Source organism: Lactuca sativa, chromosome 9, assembly GCF_002870075.4.
Source record: "Lactuca sativa cultivar Salinas chromosome 9, Lsat_Salinas_v11, whole genome shotgun sequence".
NCBI classification, from domain to species: Eukaryota; Viridiplantae; Streptophyta; class Magnoliopsida; order Asterales; family Asteraceae; genus Lactuca; species Lactuca sativa.
In genome coordinates, this window is record NC_056631.2 from 186,695,692 (window position 1) to 186,710,993 (window position 15,302).

At 43.6% G+C, this 15,302-nt stretch overlaps 1 protein-coding gene across 1 annotated transcript; it reads right to left on the reverse strand.

Annotated features, from left to right (window-relative positions):
- Positions 1-7,960: 7,960 nt before the first annotated feature.
- LOC111889773 (L10-interacting MYB domain-containing protein-like) lies at positions 7,961-10,819 on the reverse strand. Its single transcript, XM_023885926.1, has 3 exons — positions 10,755-10,819; positions 8,587-8,884; positions 7,961-8,512 (listed from the first exon to the last, which is right to left on the reverse strand). The coding sequence occupies exons 1-3, from the start codon at positions 10,817-10,819 to the stop codon at positions 7,961-7,963; spliced, it is 915 nt and encodes a 304-aa protein (XP_023741694.1).
- Positions 10,820-15,302: the final 4,483 nt, after the last annotated feature.

The window sequence follows — 15,302 nt, forward strand, 5'->3', positions numbered from 1 at the left end:
CGCCTCCTATCGGCGTAGCTCTTCTGCCGACTCTGAGCAGTCTGCAGTCTACTACGGACCTGTTGGATCAACTCAGTCGTCTTGAGCACCACCTCCGTGCTCCCGATGACCCGCTGACCGACCTCGCCCCAACAAATCGGGGTCCTACACTTCCTCCCATACAGCATCTCAAAGGGAGGTCGGTCAATGCTCGCATGATAACTGTTGTTATACGAGAATTCCGCTAACGGAAGGTACGTATCCCAACTGCCACCGAAATCTAGGACGCATGCCCTAAGCATATCCTCGAGAGTCTAAATCGTCCTCTCGCTCTGCCCGTCTGTCTGAGGGTGGAAAGCGGTGCTGAAATGGAGACGAGTACCCATCTCGTCGTGGAACCGCTTCCAGAACCTGGATGTGAAACGGACATCTCGGTCAGACACCACCGATACCGGCACTCCATGACGTGACACAATCTCTCGCACATAGATATCGGCTAGCTTCTCCGCTGATATACTCTCTTGGATCGGGATAAAATGGGCACTCTTCGTCAACCGATCCACTACTACCCATATCGAGTCCACTCCACGTGCGGTCCTGGGAAGTTTGGTGACAATATCCATGGTGATATCCTCCCATTTCCACACGGGAATGTCTAACGGCTGCATCTTGCCGTGAGGTCTTTGGTGCTCCGCTTTGACCTTCCGGCAGGTCAAACATCTCTCAACATACCAAGCGACGTCTCGCTTCATGCATGGCCACCAATAATCAGGTCGAAGATCTCGATACATCTTCGTCGCTCCTGGGTGGATAGAAAATCGAGAATTATGAGCCTCGTCCATCAATACCTGCCGTACCCCACCCCAGTACGGTACCCATACCCTACCATGAAGCGTCAACAAACCCCGACTGTCGTAATCAAATGAAGCTACTCGGCCCACTATCCTCTCACACTTCTGCCTCTCCTCCTTGAGGCCCTCCATCTGAGCCTCCTTGATCCGCTCCAACAGTGGAGTGATCACTGTCATCCTCATACACAGATCCCTGATAGGGGCCGCCGACACCTTGCGGCTTAAGGTGTCAGCCACCACGTTGGCCTTCCCTGGATGATAAAGGATCTCACAGTCATAGTCCTTCAGCACGTCCAACCACCTCCTCTGCCTCATGTTCAAACTCGGCTGATCCATAAGATATCGCAAACTCTTGTGATCCGTGTATATAGTACAGCGGACCCCATAAAAGTAATGTCTCCAAATCTTGAGGGCAAATACAACTGCCCCCAGCTCCAAGTCGTGGGTAGGATAATTAGCCTCGTGAGGCTTCAACTGTCTCGAGCCATAAGCTATCACATGGCCTCGCTGCATCAAAACTGCTCCCAAACCTGTGATCGAGGCATCACAATAGACTACAAAGTCCTCTACTCCCTCTGGCAAGGTAAGGATCGGAGCCTCGCACAATCTCTGCCTGAGGGTCTCGAATGCTGTCTGCTGCTTCGGACCCCAACGAAATACCACTGACTTCTTGGTCAGTCGGGTGAGCGGCACTGCTATCTTGGAGAAATCCTGAATAAATCTCCGATAATACCCTGCCAACCCTAGGAAGCTCCAAATTTCAGATGGAGACTTTGGGACCTCCCACTGTATCACAACCTCTATCTTGGCCGGATCTACCAGAATACCCTTCTGGTTGACGAGGTGACCAAGGAACTGCACCTCGCGCAACCAGAACTCACATTTGGAGAACTTTGCGAAAAGTATCTCCCTCCTCAAAACTTCCAGCACCTCCCGCAGGTGCTCCTCGTGCTGCTCCTGTGTCTTGGAATATACCAAGATGTCATCTATGAACACTATCACTGACCGATCCAGCATCGGCCTACACACGCGGTTCATGAGATCCATGAATGCGGCTGGAGCATTGGTGAGCCCAAATGGCATCACCACAAACTCGTAATGACCATACCTGGTCCTGAAAGCAGTCTTCGGTACATCCTCATCTCTAACCCGCATCTGATGATATCCGGAGCGTAGATCGATCTTGGAGAACCAAGACGCTCCCTGAAGCTGATCAAACAAATCATCTATCCTCGGGAGTGGGTAACGGTTCTTCACCGTTACCTTATTCAACTCCCGGTAATCTATACACATACGATGCGACCCATCTTTCTTCCTCACAAACAGGATCGGCGCTCCCCAAGGCGAACTGCTCGGCCGAATGAAACCCTTGTCTAACAGCTCCTGCAGCTGTGTAGACAACTCCTGCATCTCAGGGGGAGCTAGTCGATACGGTGCCTTGGCTATCGGAGCCGCACCAGGAATGAGGTCGATCCTGAACTCAACCTGTCTCTCAGGAGGTATCCCCGGCAAATCCTCGGGAAACACGTCCGGGTAGTCTCGAACAATAGGAACATCGTCAACTGTCGACTTGCCCTTCTCCCGGGCATCCAAAACGTAAGCTACAAAACCGGCGCAACCCTGCTGAACATAGCGCCTCGCCCTTGCGGCGGAACAAAAGGTCGGTCCTCGCTGTGGCCTCTCGCCCTGAATCACCAACTCTCCCCCACTGGGAGTGCGAACCCTCACTAGCTGAAGCTCACAATCAATCACCGCCCCATTGGGGCTTAGCCAATCCCTACCCACAATAACCTTATTCCCTCGCAGGGGAATAGGTACCAGATCCACTGAAAACTGCTCATCAAATAACTGAAGAGAACACCCTCTATGCACTCTGCCGACCCTCACGGTCCTATCATCCGCTATCTCAACCTCTAATGGACAATCCAGCTCCCCTGGAGCTCTACTGAATCTCTTGCTAAGCGCAAGTGATACGAATGATCGGGTAGCGCCCGAATCGAATAATACCATAGCAGAAATGCCGTCCACCGAGAACGACCCTAAATAAAACATACAATCATAAGCAATATTCAATCAATAATAATAAAGAGATAAAGGGAAGATACATACCCGTCACCACATCAGGAGTCGCTCGCGCCTCCTCTGCTGTCATCTGAAACGCCCTACTCTTCGCCACTGGCGCATCAGCTCGGCCCTGCCGGCCATCTGTAATCCTCAAAGTAGCTGGGGCAGGTGCAGCCACCTTCCCTGCTGTAGCTAAACCCGGACACTGGGACTTTTTATGTCCCCTCTGATTACACTGAAAGCAAATCAGATCTGATGCTGCAACGGCAGTAGCAGGAGCCGTACAATCCCTACTCAAATGTCTAATCCGGCCGCACTTGAAGCAGCCGGAACTCCCTGCCTTGCACGCTCCTTCGTGCATCTTCCCACACCTACCACATCGACCGTGGCTCGGCTGTCCCCTGGACCTGTGATCTGAAACCCTGGGCTTTTTGCCCGAACCGCCTGAACCCGAAACCGCCTCCGGTTTCCTCTTCTTCTCCATCTCAAGATCAATCTCCCTCTCCCGAGCTCTAGCAATCATATCTTCCAGCGTTTTATAGCTGGACCGACTCACAAACTGGCGGATATCGCTCCGCAACATCTCATGATAACGGGCCTTCTTCATTTCCTCATCAACTACATACTGAGGAACGAGAAGAGCCCTCTCCCTGAACTTGGCGGTGATCTCCGCCACTGTCTCTGTAGTCTGGGTGAGGTCCTGAAACTCCCTAGCTAGCTGTTGCACCTCAATGACCGGTGCAAACTCCGCCCTGAACCTGGTAGAGAAATCAGCCCAGGTCATGGCGTCCAATGTTGCATCATCCCCAATGGCATGCCCGACCTCCTCCCACCAATCTCGTGCCCTGTCCTTCAGAAGACAGGACGCCAATCTGACCTTGTCCCCCTCGGGACATCTGCTAGTGTGGAAAGCGTTGGCCACATCCGCCAACCATCTGCTGCTCGCTATGGGGTCTCGCGCCCCATGATAGTCCGGAGCTCCACATGCCCTGAACTCCCTGAAAGTAAGGGTGCGCGACCCCATCATGGCCGCCACCTCGGCATGGAAGGTGCCCAATCTCTCATCCATCAGCTCTAGAATCCCCTCCTTGATCGAACCGAAGATCACAGGAGTCTGCTCTGTAATGATGCGCATAATCTCCGAAGAAAGAAACTCTCGGGTCTGCTCATCCATGCGCTCATCCCCCGAACCTGAACCTGATCCCTCCCCGGCACCTCCGCTGCCGGCTGCTAGTCTCGAACGCAGAACCACCATTCTGAAACACATCACAACTACATCAGAAAACAGAAATATCTTGAGGGATCATTGATACTACAACTAGCTTCCTGGTCTTGTCTCAGCCTTTCTTGATTCGAGTACGGATCCTCTGCTTCCAGTAGTACGGGCCCATACTACCTTCCACATCTATCCGTACTTTCTTCAAGAACTGCCCTGACTCCACCAAGTAACTTCTACTACTACTGATCTCTGCTACTCTCATCCTAGGCTTGCCCCAGGGAAACCTCAGACTCAACTCAACTAGTCCTCAGCTGCTGCAGGTCTCCTTATAATGCTAATTAACCATCACCTGAACACCATCACATGTGACGAAGATCAGATAATCCTTCAAGTAAAAGACCCGTCCCTATAACGGTTGGACTCAAACAAGAGCTGCGCAATAGGGCCAGTTCCAGCACTCTGGGATTATTCAACCCTGATCACATGTGGTGTAACGTGTTCACCTAATGACTAACTTCCATCACTCAGAACTCCCACAAAGCACGAAGCAAGCAGCATTCGGAATAAGGAAACATACTCAAGCAAAACTATTCTCAAAACGAGAAACTGATCTAGCATACAGTGCTAAGCTCATACTATCAGGCATAACCTAAACAGGCTATCCTACTGCTGTCTACTCAATACTAGCATGCAATACTCATAAAGATGTAACACATAAAGCAGGCACATAAGGCATCCTCCTAGATCCTTAGTCCTATACTAGCATGTTGTTCTACTGAACTGAAACTGAACAAATAACTTGTATGGGTAATTTGGGAGTACTTACTTGAGCTCGGCTGATCGCATGCACCACACCCTTATCTTGTTTAAAATTTTCTTTCTTTCTAAGTGCTTTCAAAATTCTTTTTAGAAAACATTTTCCTTTTAAAAATCTTTTTACTTCCCCTTAGTTTGAGTTCAGATACACCCGGAAGTGTATCCGAATCCCTCAAACCAGGGCTCTGATACCATTTGTAACATCCCCCTCTGGCACGTATCACAATATTGTCCGCTTTGGGCCATCAAATTGTAACGACCCGTTCCCGGTATGATGATTCCTTGGTATTTATTTTGAAGTTTTGTAAAGGGACTCGGCGAGTTCATGGCCTGACTCGCCGAGTAGGGACGGGATTTCGAGCACGTGTTAGAGACGACTCGGCGAGTCCATATTCTGGACTCGGCAAGTCTGCCCGTCTGGGAGAAACCCTAAATCCCCGGGTTGCCCACTATTTAAACCACCTTATAGCCCCATTCTCGCCTCCCTCACCCTGAGAACACAGTGAGAAAACCCTAATCCTCCCTTGAGAGCTTATAAGTGTTTTTGGTGCCATTTTGTGAAGGTGTGAAGAAGGAGAAGAAGAAAGAAGCAAGGAGAAGAGTTGTAGTGCAAAGATCCAAGGGCAAATCTGAGTTATTTGAGGTATTTTCGGAGTTCCCCTCTTGTTATATGCTTTAAACTTCCATTAGGGCTCTCCTAAGAGCTAGTTGATGCTTGTTCCAAGCCTTATGTTTGCATGAATGCCTTAATAAGTTGAGATATCTTTAGATCTGAATGATGGGGTGTTGTAGAGCCCAGATCTACTGTCTTTTTGGAGTTACTTTGCATATTAATCATAGATCTACCCATTTTATGCATCTTTTAGCCTTATTTCCCTTATTCATGAGGTTGTGCACGTAAAGTTGGAAACTTTACATGGTAAATCAGCTTATTGGACTCAGATCTATCAATTGTATGTGTTGGATTCAAACAAAATCGAGTAAAAATCAGTTGCATGGCGGCAACTCGGCGAGTCGGGAAGAACGACTCGGCGAGTTGGGTCGCGAGTTCCCGAGTCCTTCATTTTGATCAGTGTCGAGTGAATCCAGTGAGTTAGAGAGTGGACTCAGCGAGTTGAGGGTAGACTCAGTGATGGAGGGACTCGGCGAGTTGTTCATACAACTCGGCGAGTCCAAGGCAATCTTCTTAGGATCATGAACAACTCGTCGAGTTTGTTCATACGGCTCGGCGAGTCGGATGAAGATTGTCTGAGTTCTTGGATCAAGAGGGTACTCGTCGAGTCGATGCCACACTCGACGAGTAGCAGCGTGTAGAACTGAGAAGTGAGAGTAGGACTCGGCGAGTTGGGTGGCCCAACTCGGCGAGTCAGCCCAAAGAGAGTTGACTTTGACCAAGGGTAAAAGAGTCATTTTACCCAGTGCAGTGTTTAGTATTTGATTGAGTGTGTTTATGGACTTGTAGCCGGGGAGATACCGGAGCGGCAGCAGTTAGCCCTCAAAGCTATTCACTCAGCAGCCAATTCACGAGGTGAGTTCCTTTTCAGTAGGAGCGGGTCTAAGGCCACAATGCCGGCCCGTTTAGCTAGCAGTAGTATCCAGATTTTTTATCCGACGCAGTAGTTAGCATGTTTGAAGCCTTCGTGGCTCAGACAGGATTATGTGTGTTCATGCTAAGTGATACGTTATGTTATGATCAGTTAGCTTCGGACTTCGGTCCGATGTCAGCTTCGGACTCAGGTTCGATGTAGGGGACAAGGTCCCGGTCAGCTTTGGACTCCGGTTCGATGTCAGCTTCGGACTCAGGTTCGATGTAGGGGACAAGGTCCCGGTCAGCTTCGGACTCCGATTCGATGTCAGCTTCGGACTCAGGTTTGATGTAGGGGACAAGGCCCCAGTCAGCTTCGGACTCGGTCTGATGTGAGCTTCGGATTGCGGTCCGATGTAGGGGACAAGGTCCCGGTCAGTCAGCTTCGGACTTCGGTCCGATGGAGGGGGGCAAGGCCCCAGTATGTGCTTGATATATATATATATATATATATATATATATATATATATATATATATATATATATATATATTATTGTAGGGTATGTGGTAATTTGGGGGAGCTCACTAAGCTTCGTGCTTACAGTTTCAGTTTTGGTTTCAGGTACTTCCGCTAGCAGAGGGAAGAGCTCGGGTTGATGGCATTGCACACACCACAGCTTCAGCTTTCATCCTGGGAGTTGATTTAGTTCCTGATTTTTATATGTCATGGATATGATACAGTTTTCCGCACCGTGGTTTACTATTATTTTGAGATGCATTATGTATGGTTTCATGATATGACACTCAGATTATGGTTTTTGGCTATGTTGAAAAACGAAATTTTTGGGTCGTTTCAAGTTGGTATCAGAGCTAGGGCACGGGTCGATGTGTTCGACGAGGACGTCGAACCCTATAATGGGGGGTGAAAGTAGGTTAGATCTGATCCCACATCGGCTTGGAAGGAGAACGAAACATTTCGTTATAAAGGGGTGTGGATACCTTCCATGTCACAACGCGTTTTAAAGCTGTGAGGGCAGCAGATCCCATAAGAACTCTGCAGTTAAGCGTGCTCGGGCGGGAGTAGTACCAGGATGGGTGACCCCCTGGGAAGTCCTCGTGCCGAGTGGCCCAAAGCGGACAATATTGTGATACGTGCCAGAGGGGGATGTTACACAAATCTTGCGTATACGCGTACCCGCTTGAATCATTATCTCTAATTCTATGAATTCTGATTAGTCTGCGTCTGTTTGACCTCAACCAATAAAACACAAGTAAAAGAAAAGCCACAACTTCACGATCAGAAACCATACTTGACCTGTTACAAACAATTAGGTAACATGTTAAAGTAAAAAAAAATCATGCACCAAAAGTCATATTCAATATCCAATAACAGCAAAAAGTCATGCATATAACATCATCCAAAGTAACATCCAAAAAAATATCAAACATAGGATCCAAAAGTCATGCAACAAAAAACTAATAACCAACTTTTCTACCCGCACCCATCAAAGGTAACCATACTTCCTACCCGCACCCATCACCCACGACTCACAACTAGTATGTGAAAGTCGTAACCAAACTTTCCTAACATCAGCACTTTCACCAAATAGCAAAAGAGCGGTCTTGTGTCTTTCATCTTCTTCTCCCCATTCCATTTTGTTTAATTTCTCCATACACGCATCAACATCCTTATCCATTTCACTTTTTTCAATTCTTTCATTTTTTTCCACTAACGACCTTGCAAGCTTGACAATCTCCTCTTCAACTTCTAATGCCCTTGCATCTCTCTTTTTTCCACCAACTCTTTTGTTTCCACCAACTTCTGTATTTTTTGAACGTCCCGAAGATTCTTCACTTGCACCTACGTGTTGTGTTGAGGTTTCCATTGGAACATCATCATCAAAATCATGGGCACTAAACTCTTCTACATGATGAGGGAGTGTAGAAGATGGCCCCCAACTTTGAAAGCCGGTTGAGGTCGACCCTTCAAATAGTTGGGTGCAAAGATCAGGAAACAGAAGGGGTTTAGTTTTCAATGACAACACGAACTTATTCAACTGTTTACAATTTTTATAAATATTAGTATTTTTTATAAAGATAATTATAATAGTATTTGTTATAAACATATTACCTTCCCCTCTTCCTTCCATTGTTCATCTGTCAGGTTAAATTTATTTTTTATAGGGTCATATATATTGCCGGTTTTGTTTTTCAGTTTCACCCAAGCAACATACTTTGATTTGTAGTAGTCAAAGTGGTTTCTCATTTGCTTCTGATCAACCTCTTTACCGTGTTCGTTCATCAATTTTTCGCGTACTATCTTCCATGAACTAGCCTTAAGCCCAGAACCCTCACGACCATTAGTGGTTAGTTCATGGATACATGCATCAAGAAAAGTTTTGTCCTCACTTTCGTTCCAAACCAACATCCTAAAACATTAATATTTAAAGTAATTTATTATAAGTTTTATCAAGATCAAGAACAATCTTAACATTAAAATAATTTTCTGCCAATAAATCAACATCATCTTAAATAATAATAAAACAATTAAGGTCAACATAGCTTATAAACAAAAAAAATTCCAGCTTTCATAGTTTATAAAAAAAAATCACAGCATTGCCAACATAGCTTGAAAACAAAAAAAGATTTCAAATTTTGTTCCAAACCAATATTGTCATCATACCTTTCATATTCCATAGCTTATAAACATAAAAAAAATCTGATTTTTGATTTTATAGCTTATACACAACCATGTTTTAGATTTCAAAAATTTGAGCAAAGAATGATTCTAATTTCATAACATTTAAAAAAATAGTTTCAGATTTCATAACATTACAACAACATGTGAAAGAGTCAATGTTTGACCTTTTAGAATCAAATGAATTGCTTTTGAAATCAAAGTTGAGGGCAATTTGTCATTATAACATTAAACTATTGTAAAAGAAATGTAGAACTGAAATTATTTAGAGACTGTTTGGGATGAATTTTGATTCTAAAATTAACTAGTTAGAACTTTGACAATTTATTGAAGAGTTTAATGTTAAACAAACACAAAGAACAAATAAATTAATGTTGAACAACAAGCACACCCTTCCAGCTTATTCTATTGAGCAAAGAAGCAACATTCTCCTTTTAAAGATTGATTGATTCAACATAAAAAGGTAAAAACATCCAGAAATTAAACACATTTAACACAACAAACACAAAAATCCCCTAAAAACACCATGTGGATAATCCCTTCAATCACATTCTATGCATACCAAAAAGAACAATCACATTCTACAGGAAAAAAAACCGAGAATCGAACCTGTTTTGATGTGTTTCTCGTCAGAGCTGGAACGGAGGGACGTCTTTTGGCCGATAGTCGGACTAGAAGGGACGGCGGCGATCTCTGTGTTGTGCGATGGCAGCCAATTTGTGCGATGGCAGCCAATTTCTTTGCTGTCTCTCTGTTAGGTCACGATGGGAATAAAGAAACAAGAGGGCAGCGAGGTAATTTTTTTGAGTCAGCAACCCCTCCAGATCTGACTGAGAATCATTTGAGCCAGTTGTTTCTGAATGAGAAAGCTACCTTATCAAACGCATTTTGTCTGACCGAGTCAGCCCAAATCGCTGACTCGGTCCCGGTCAGACATAAACAAACGGAGCCTCAGTGTCTACTCGACGAGTCGACTCTCTGACTGGTCGAGTAGATCATTAATCCAACGTTGCCAAACACGACTCTACTTGACAAGTTGTAGCACCAACTTGTTGAGTTGCTCAATAGATTTCAAAATGAATAAATAAATAATATACTTGGGAGTCTAGATGTTACAAGCTGAAAGAACTCGACGAGTTGGATCGGGTTTACCCGCCTTCTGGATTCTAAATGAGCTCGGTGAGTTGGTGAGATGACTCGGCGAGTTGGTGTAAGTCCCAATCTATAGATCTAAATCAATAATTAATGAATTGCAAGCAATCAAAGATAGTGTAGAAGGACTAGAATGAGAATAACATCAAGCATGCACACATCTATTACTTACAAATGTCAGGTACACCTTGAAACACACACATACATATTTCACCCTTACTGACACACTGACACAACTTATTTATACCACAATTAGCATCACACAAGTGTGCAGCCGCACACACGTGTACGGCCGCACACACCCACTAACATACTGTGACCACCACCACATACTCTAACACACTACCACATGACAATGCCTAGCCCAAACCACAAAAATATAGCCTATCAATCCCCCCTTGGTTTGTGGCTAGCATTGACTTGGTCTTCATTCTTTAGGAGTTTCATACAGCTTTTGGTCGGATTTTCCCATGGATCCCATCCATATCTTTCCATTGATGATTATGGCGACCATTCAAGTGAATTCCTTGGCAGCAGCCTCCATGACTTCTTTTCTGCAAATGATTTGGTGACGAGCCAAGGTGCGAATGTCTCTTTCTCTGAATTTGAGAAGATCGTTTGCACTGATAAGCCTGAGTACTTTTTCACTATTCTTGAATTTGATGGCAATAGTAGCAGTTTCATCATCATATGCCCAAAATTCCATGTCATCAAGAAATCCTTCATGGAAGTGTTGAGGGATAGAAATTTCTTTCAGTTGCTTTGTTGCTGGCCATAGTATGATCTTCATTGGCTTCCCAGACTCAGGGTCAATAACATCCTCATCTTTTCTGTACAGGGATTTTGCAGTTTTCATTTTTGAGAAATTTTCTTTGACCTGCCTGTCCAGAAATCGTCTGAAATTGCTCGCACTGGAATCTTGTGAAGACTTGTGAAATGGATCCCTTGAAAGTTTGGCTGGATCAACTTTCATCCATGAGTGGAAGTCATGAATGCTCTGGTAGTACTTAGAAGCTCCAGAGTTTCTCTTTACGACCCACATGTTCACTTCATGGTCAAAAGCCCACATCTTAATTCCAGAGCGATCACCATACTCGTCACAAAACTTTCTTTTCTTAATATCCATCACTGTCAATACAGGATCTTTTGCTTTGCTATTTTCATTTGAATTCTTCATAAAAAGTAATCCTTCGCTTTTATTGGCAGTGACGGTTCTTTTTCCATGTTAAATCTGAGATCTGCCATTTTTAGGCTCTTTGTCGAAGCGATTAACAATGGTTGTTGTCCTTGGAGGAGGTTCATTGACTGGAAAGTCGCCTTCTGAGGACTGGGTGGGAGCCATGGGAGGATCTGCAATTCCATGAGGTTGCTGAAACAGAGCCTTGACTTTGTCACCAAAAGCGTCATACAATATGTTCTTCAATCCGAAGTAGAAGGCAGTTAAAGAACCAAGATTTGTTTGCAGATCTGTGATCTGTTTAGTCTTTTGTTCATCTCTTTCACGAAGCTCAGAGATATAGGAATCATGCTGCTTAAGCAAAATGTTCTTTTCAATGACTTCTTTCCTCAGAATTCCAATCTCTTCTCGAAGCTTAGACACTAAGGTCTTATCATCCCCTGAATGTTCTTCCACAAAATATATGCCTTTTCCTCGGGAGCGAGAATCTGAAATGTTCTGAGCCAAATGCTTAACTAGCCTGATAGAAGCTTCATCAAGCGAGGGGCTTGTGGGGGTATATTCAGGAATAGAAGACGATTCGCCTACTTTGTACACTGTGCTTGGACCTTCTTCAGTTTGAAAGGTGGTGTAGAGATAGTTATGGTAGTGACAATCGATGAAACCGGTGGTGCTTGACTTTGAATGAACACTCCCTGCCTCGGAGAAGACAAGGAGGTTTGTGGTTGTGTCGGTTCACTCAGAGATGGAAGAGAAATAGATATGTTAGTATCAAGGGGAGGAATCCCTGAAACAACATCTCTTAGACTTGAAGAATCTTCCATTGGTTTTGAAGAGGAAAGCAAAATTTTGAGAGCGTTAACATCATTCCCGGCCTTAGTTGCTAGTTGAGCAACTTCATTGACCTTTCTAATGTGCCTGTCAACGAATCCCGACAATGGACAAAAATCATCATCATCAAGATTAAGATCAAGACCCGAAGAAATGTCGTCATTGTTGATACCAGTAAAATCCAAGTCTTTTAAGAAATCATCATCTTCGTTTAAGTCATGATCACGTCCCTCTTGATCAAAATTTCCTTCAATATCCACACTATGTTGCTAATCATGTTCCTCAGCCACCATTGCTACTGGAGAATCATGACCTTCTTCATTCTCAGTCTCTTAAATCGAGATAACAACATCCTTGGTCCCTGTGGTGTTAGAGAGATTTTCAGATCCTGATTGGTCACTATCGTCAGCAAAGATCCCAAATTTTATCAATGGAAATTTTCCTTCAAAGAAAAATTTTCCAGCTCTGTTCTGCTTCATTAAACCAAAAGCGCTCGGACCAACAGACTTGAGATCCAAAGTTTCATTTCCTCTCTTGATCTCGGGGTGGATGACGTTAAAGATGATCTGCAGAAACCTAGGGTACATTAAGAACTTGTCCCTCTTGTTTCCCTCAATGTTGAGAATTAATTAATGCATAATAAATTTTGAAACGTTGAATTCAATTCCTGACGCCAAGGCTGCAATGGCTCTTGTGTTGAAGAGAGAGATCCCGTTAGGTCCTGATCTCTTTCCGGAAATACAGCTCACAAACACATGAGATAATTACTTCCAACAAGGTGGTAGTAACTTCTTGATGGTAGGAGGAAATGATCCTTCATAACCCATATGATCCAGGATTTATTGGGTTTGCTCCAGATCAATTTCCATGGTAAACTCAGGTCTATCATTAATTTGCAGCGATTCTCGAATGATTTGCTCGGTAATTAGGACTTTTCTTTAATCAATATTTGACTAATTTCTGGACTAGTAGTAAAGGCAGAGACCAAGCAACATTTTCTTAGACCATCAACAATGAATTTGAGATCGTTGTTGGCAGCCGGAGGATCTTCTAGAAAAATGGCTGAATTGTGCACCTTTGCAAACTCAAGATCTCCCATGTTGATCTGAAAAACACAAGCATACATTAGAGCATTGGAAAAATTAAGGGATTTTCATTAATAAAAAGTATCTGTGAATTTTAGGTGTACATCCATACACCAATATCCAGCCACACACTATGTGTGCAGCCACACACGTGGTACAACCATACATGGGTTCTAACTGTACAATGCTAGCCTTACACAAGTCCAGCTGCACACGAGGGGTGTGCAATCTCACATGGATTCAGCCGCACACGGTCCAGCCACACACGGCGTGTGCGGCTGCACACGCACAGTAGGAAACAAAAACCTTCAATTGAGCACCAGTTCAAGATCGATTTTGCTCAAAAACTACATTATGGGAGTCGATTTCACAGTTCTTACTATTATGAGGCTTCGATTTCATGAAAGATGAGAGTTTTTGAGGATTTTAAAGAGATAGAGAGAGAGAGGAGGGAGCAGTGTGCAATCGAACTTAAGAGGAGAAAAAAGTGAAAGGGTTTTGACCGCACACCCCTTTTATACCTTCTAATAATGGGCTACCATTTACCACTCTTTAAAATAAAAGACCATTACCCAAATATACTTAAAAATAAAACATTTTGAGGATTAATTAAAAGTAAAAATAAAATAAAAATATTTTCTATGATTTACCAATCCTAAAAAGAAAATAAAAATTAAAATTAAAAATAAAAGTAAAAATAAAATGATACTAAAATTTGAATTTAACCTAAACTTCGCCTTTATAAGAAATTGATAGCGTTTTGAGATGTGGGATCAAAGTTGTTAGACAATCATTCTCCATTTGTCAGTACCTCTCCTTTCATTAGTAGATCTGGTCGATCGCCGGTATTGTGGTCCACTTAAGCACGAAAAATTGTGACAAGTTTTGGACAAGCTATAAGTTACAAGACAAGTTAATCCTATGTTCCTAGATAAATCTTCCTAAGGACCATTTATCCGACGATGACCAAGGATATTATTGTCCACCTAAGTTTAGCAGCGAGATCTACATACAATCTAGAATTGTTCAATTTTAGATGTACTAGAACGTGTTTCCCACTTCCTAGCATACATCGATAATCAAGAACTTCCGAAATACTCCTTACTTTAGGTGAGCAGACTATTATTAATAGAGAGGATAGATTTAGATTTCATATGTTGTACACCCAGGTCGGATCTCTTCCAATCACGTAGAGGGTGAAACATATGACTAACTAGAGTTTCAGAGGGATTGAGAAGCAGAAGGTTGCATATGCTGTGTAGCAAGTCGGATTATTAATCACGCAAAAGAGACAACATATGGCGAACAGGTAGAAAGAATAACATAGATAGAAGATGCAGAGAGACAGATTTGCATATGTCGCAGTCCAGGTCGGATCTTTCGATCACACATAGGAGGCAACATATGACTAACAGTAAGAAAGAAAGAAAATAACTTTCTACAGACCTAATTTATCAGAATTCCCCAGTCGCCCTATCAATACCGGAATTAAGGACAAAATCCGTATATCTAGGAAAAGTTAAGCCACAGTTCTAGATATGGGTTCTCTTAATGTGATTGGTGGATTCTCATGTATATCTCCCTGCACAACCTACCCAAGCGTCATATTGTCAGGCTAAACGGAACTATCTAATTCAAGATTTATCAATTCTTTAGATTCCTTAAGTTCATCTGCACCTAGTCAAGTCCGTTAAACTTTTCGTGCCTACCAGCGCATCGAACACAGAGCCTAGACAATTCAACTTTGGTACCTTACACAGATTCAAATTGCATGTTATCACTTGTTGATATCACTTCCCAAACAATACCTACTAAAGAAAAACTATAAGAAAATGAAAAATTGTCTTTGAAATGAATCATTGTAAGATAAACTCAGGAGTATAGAGAAGAAAACTCAAACTGTA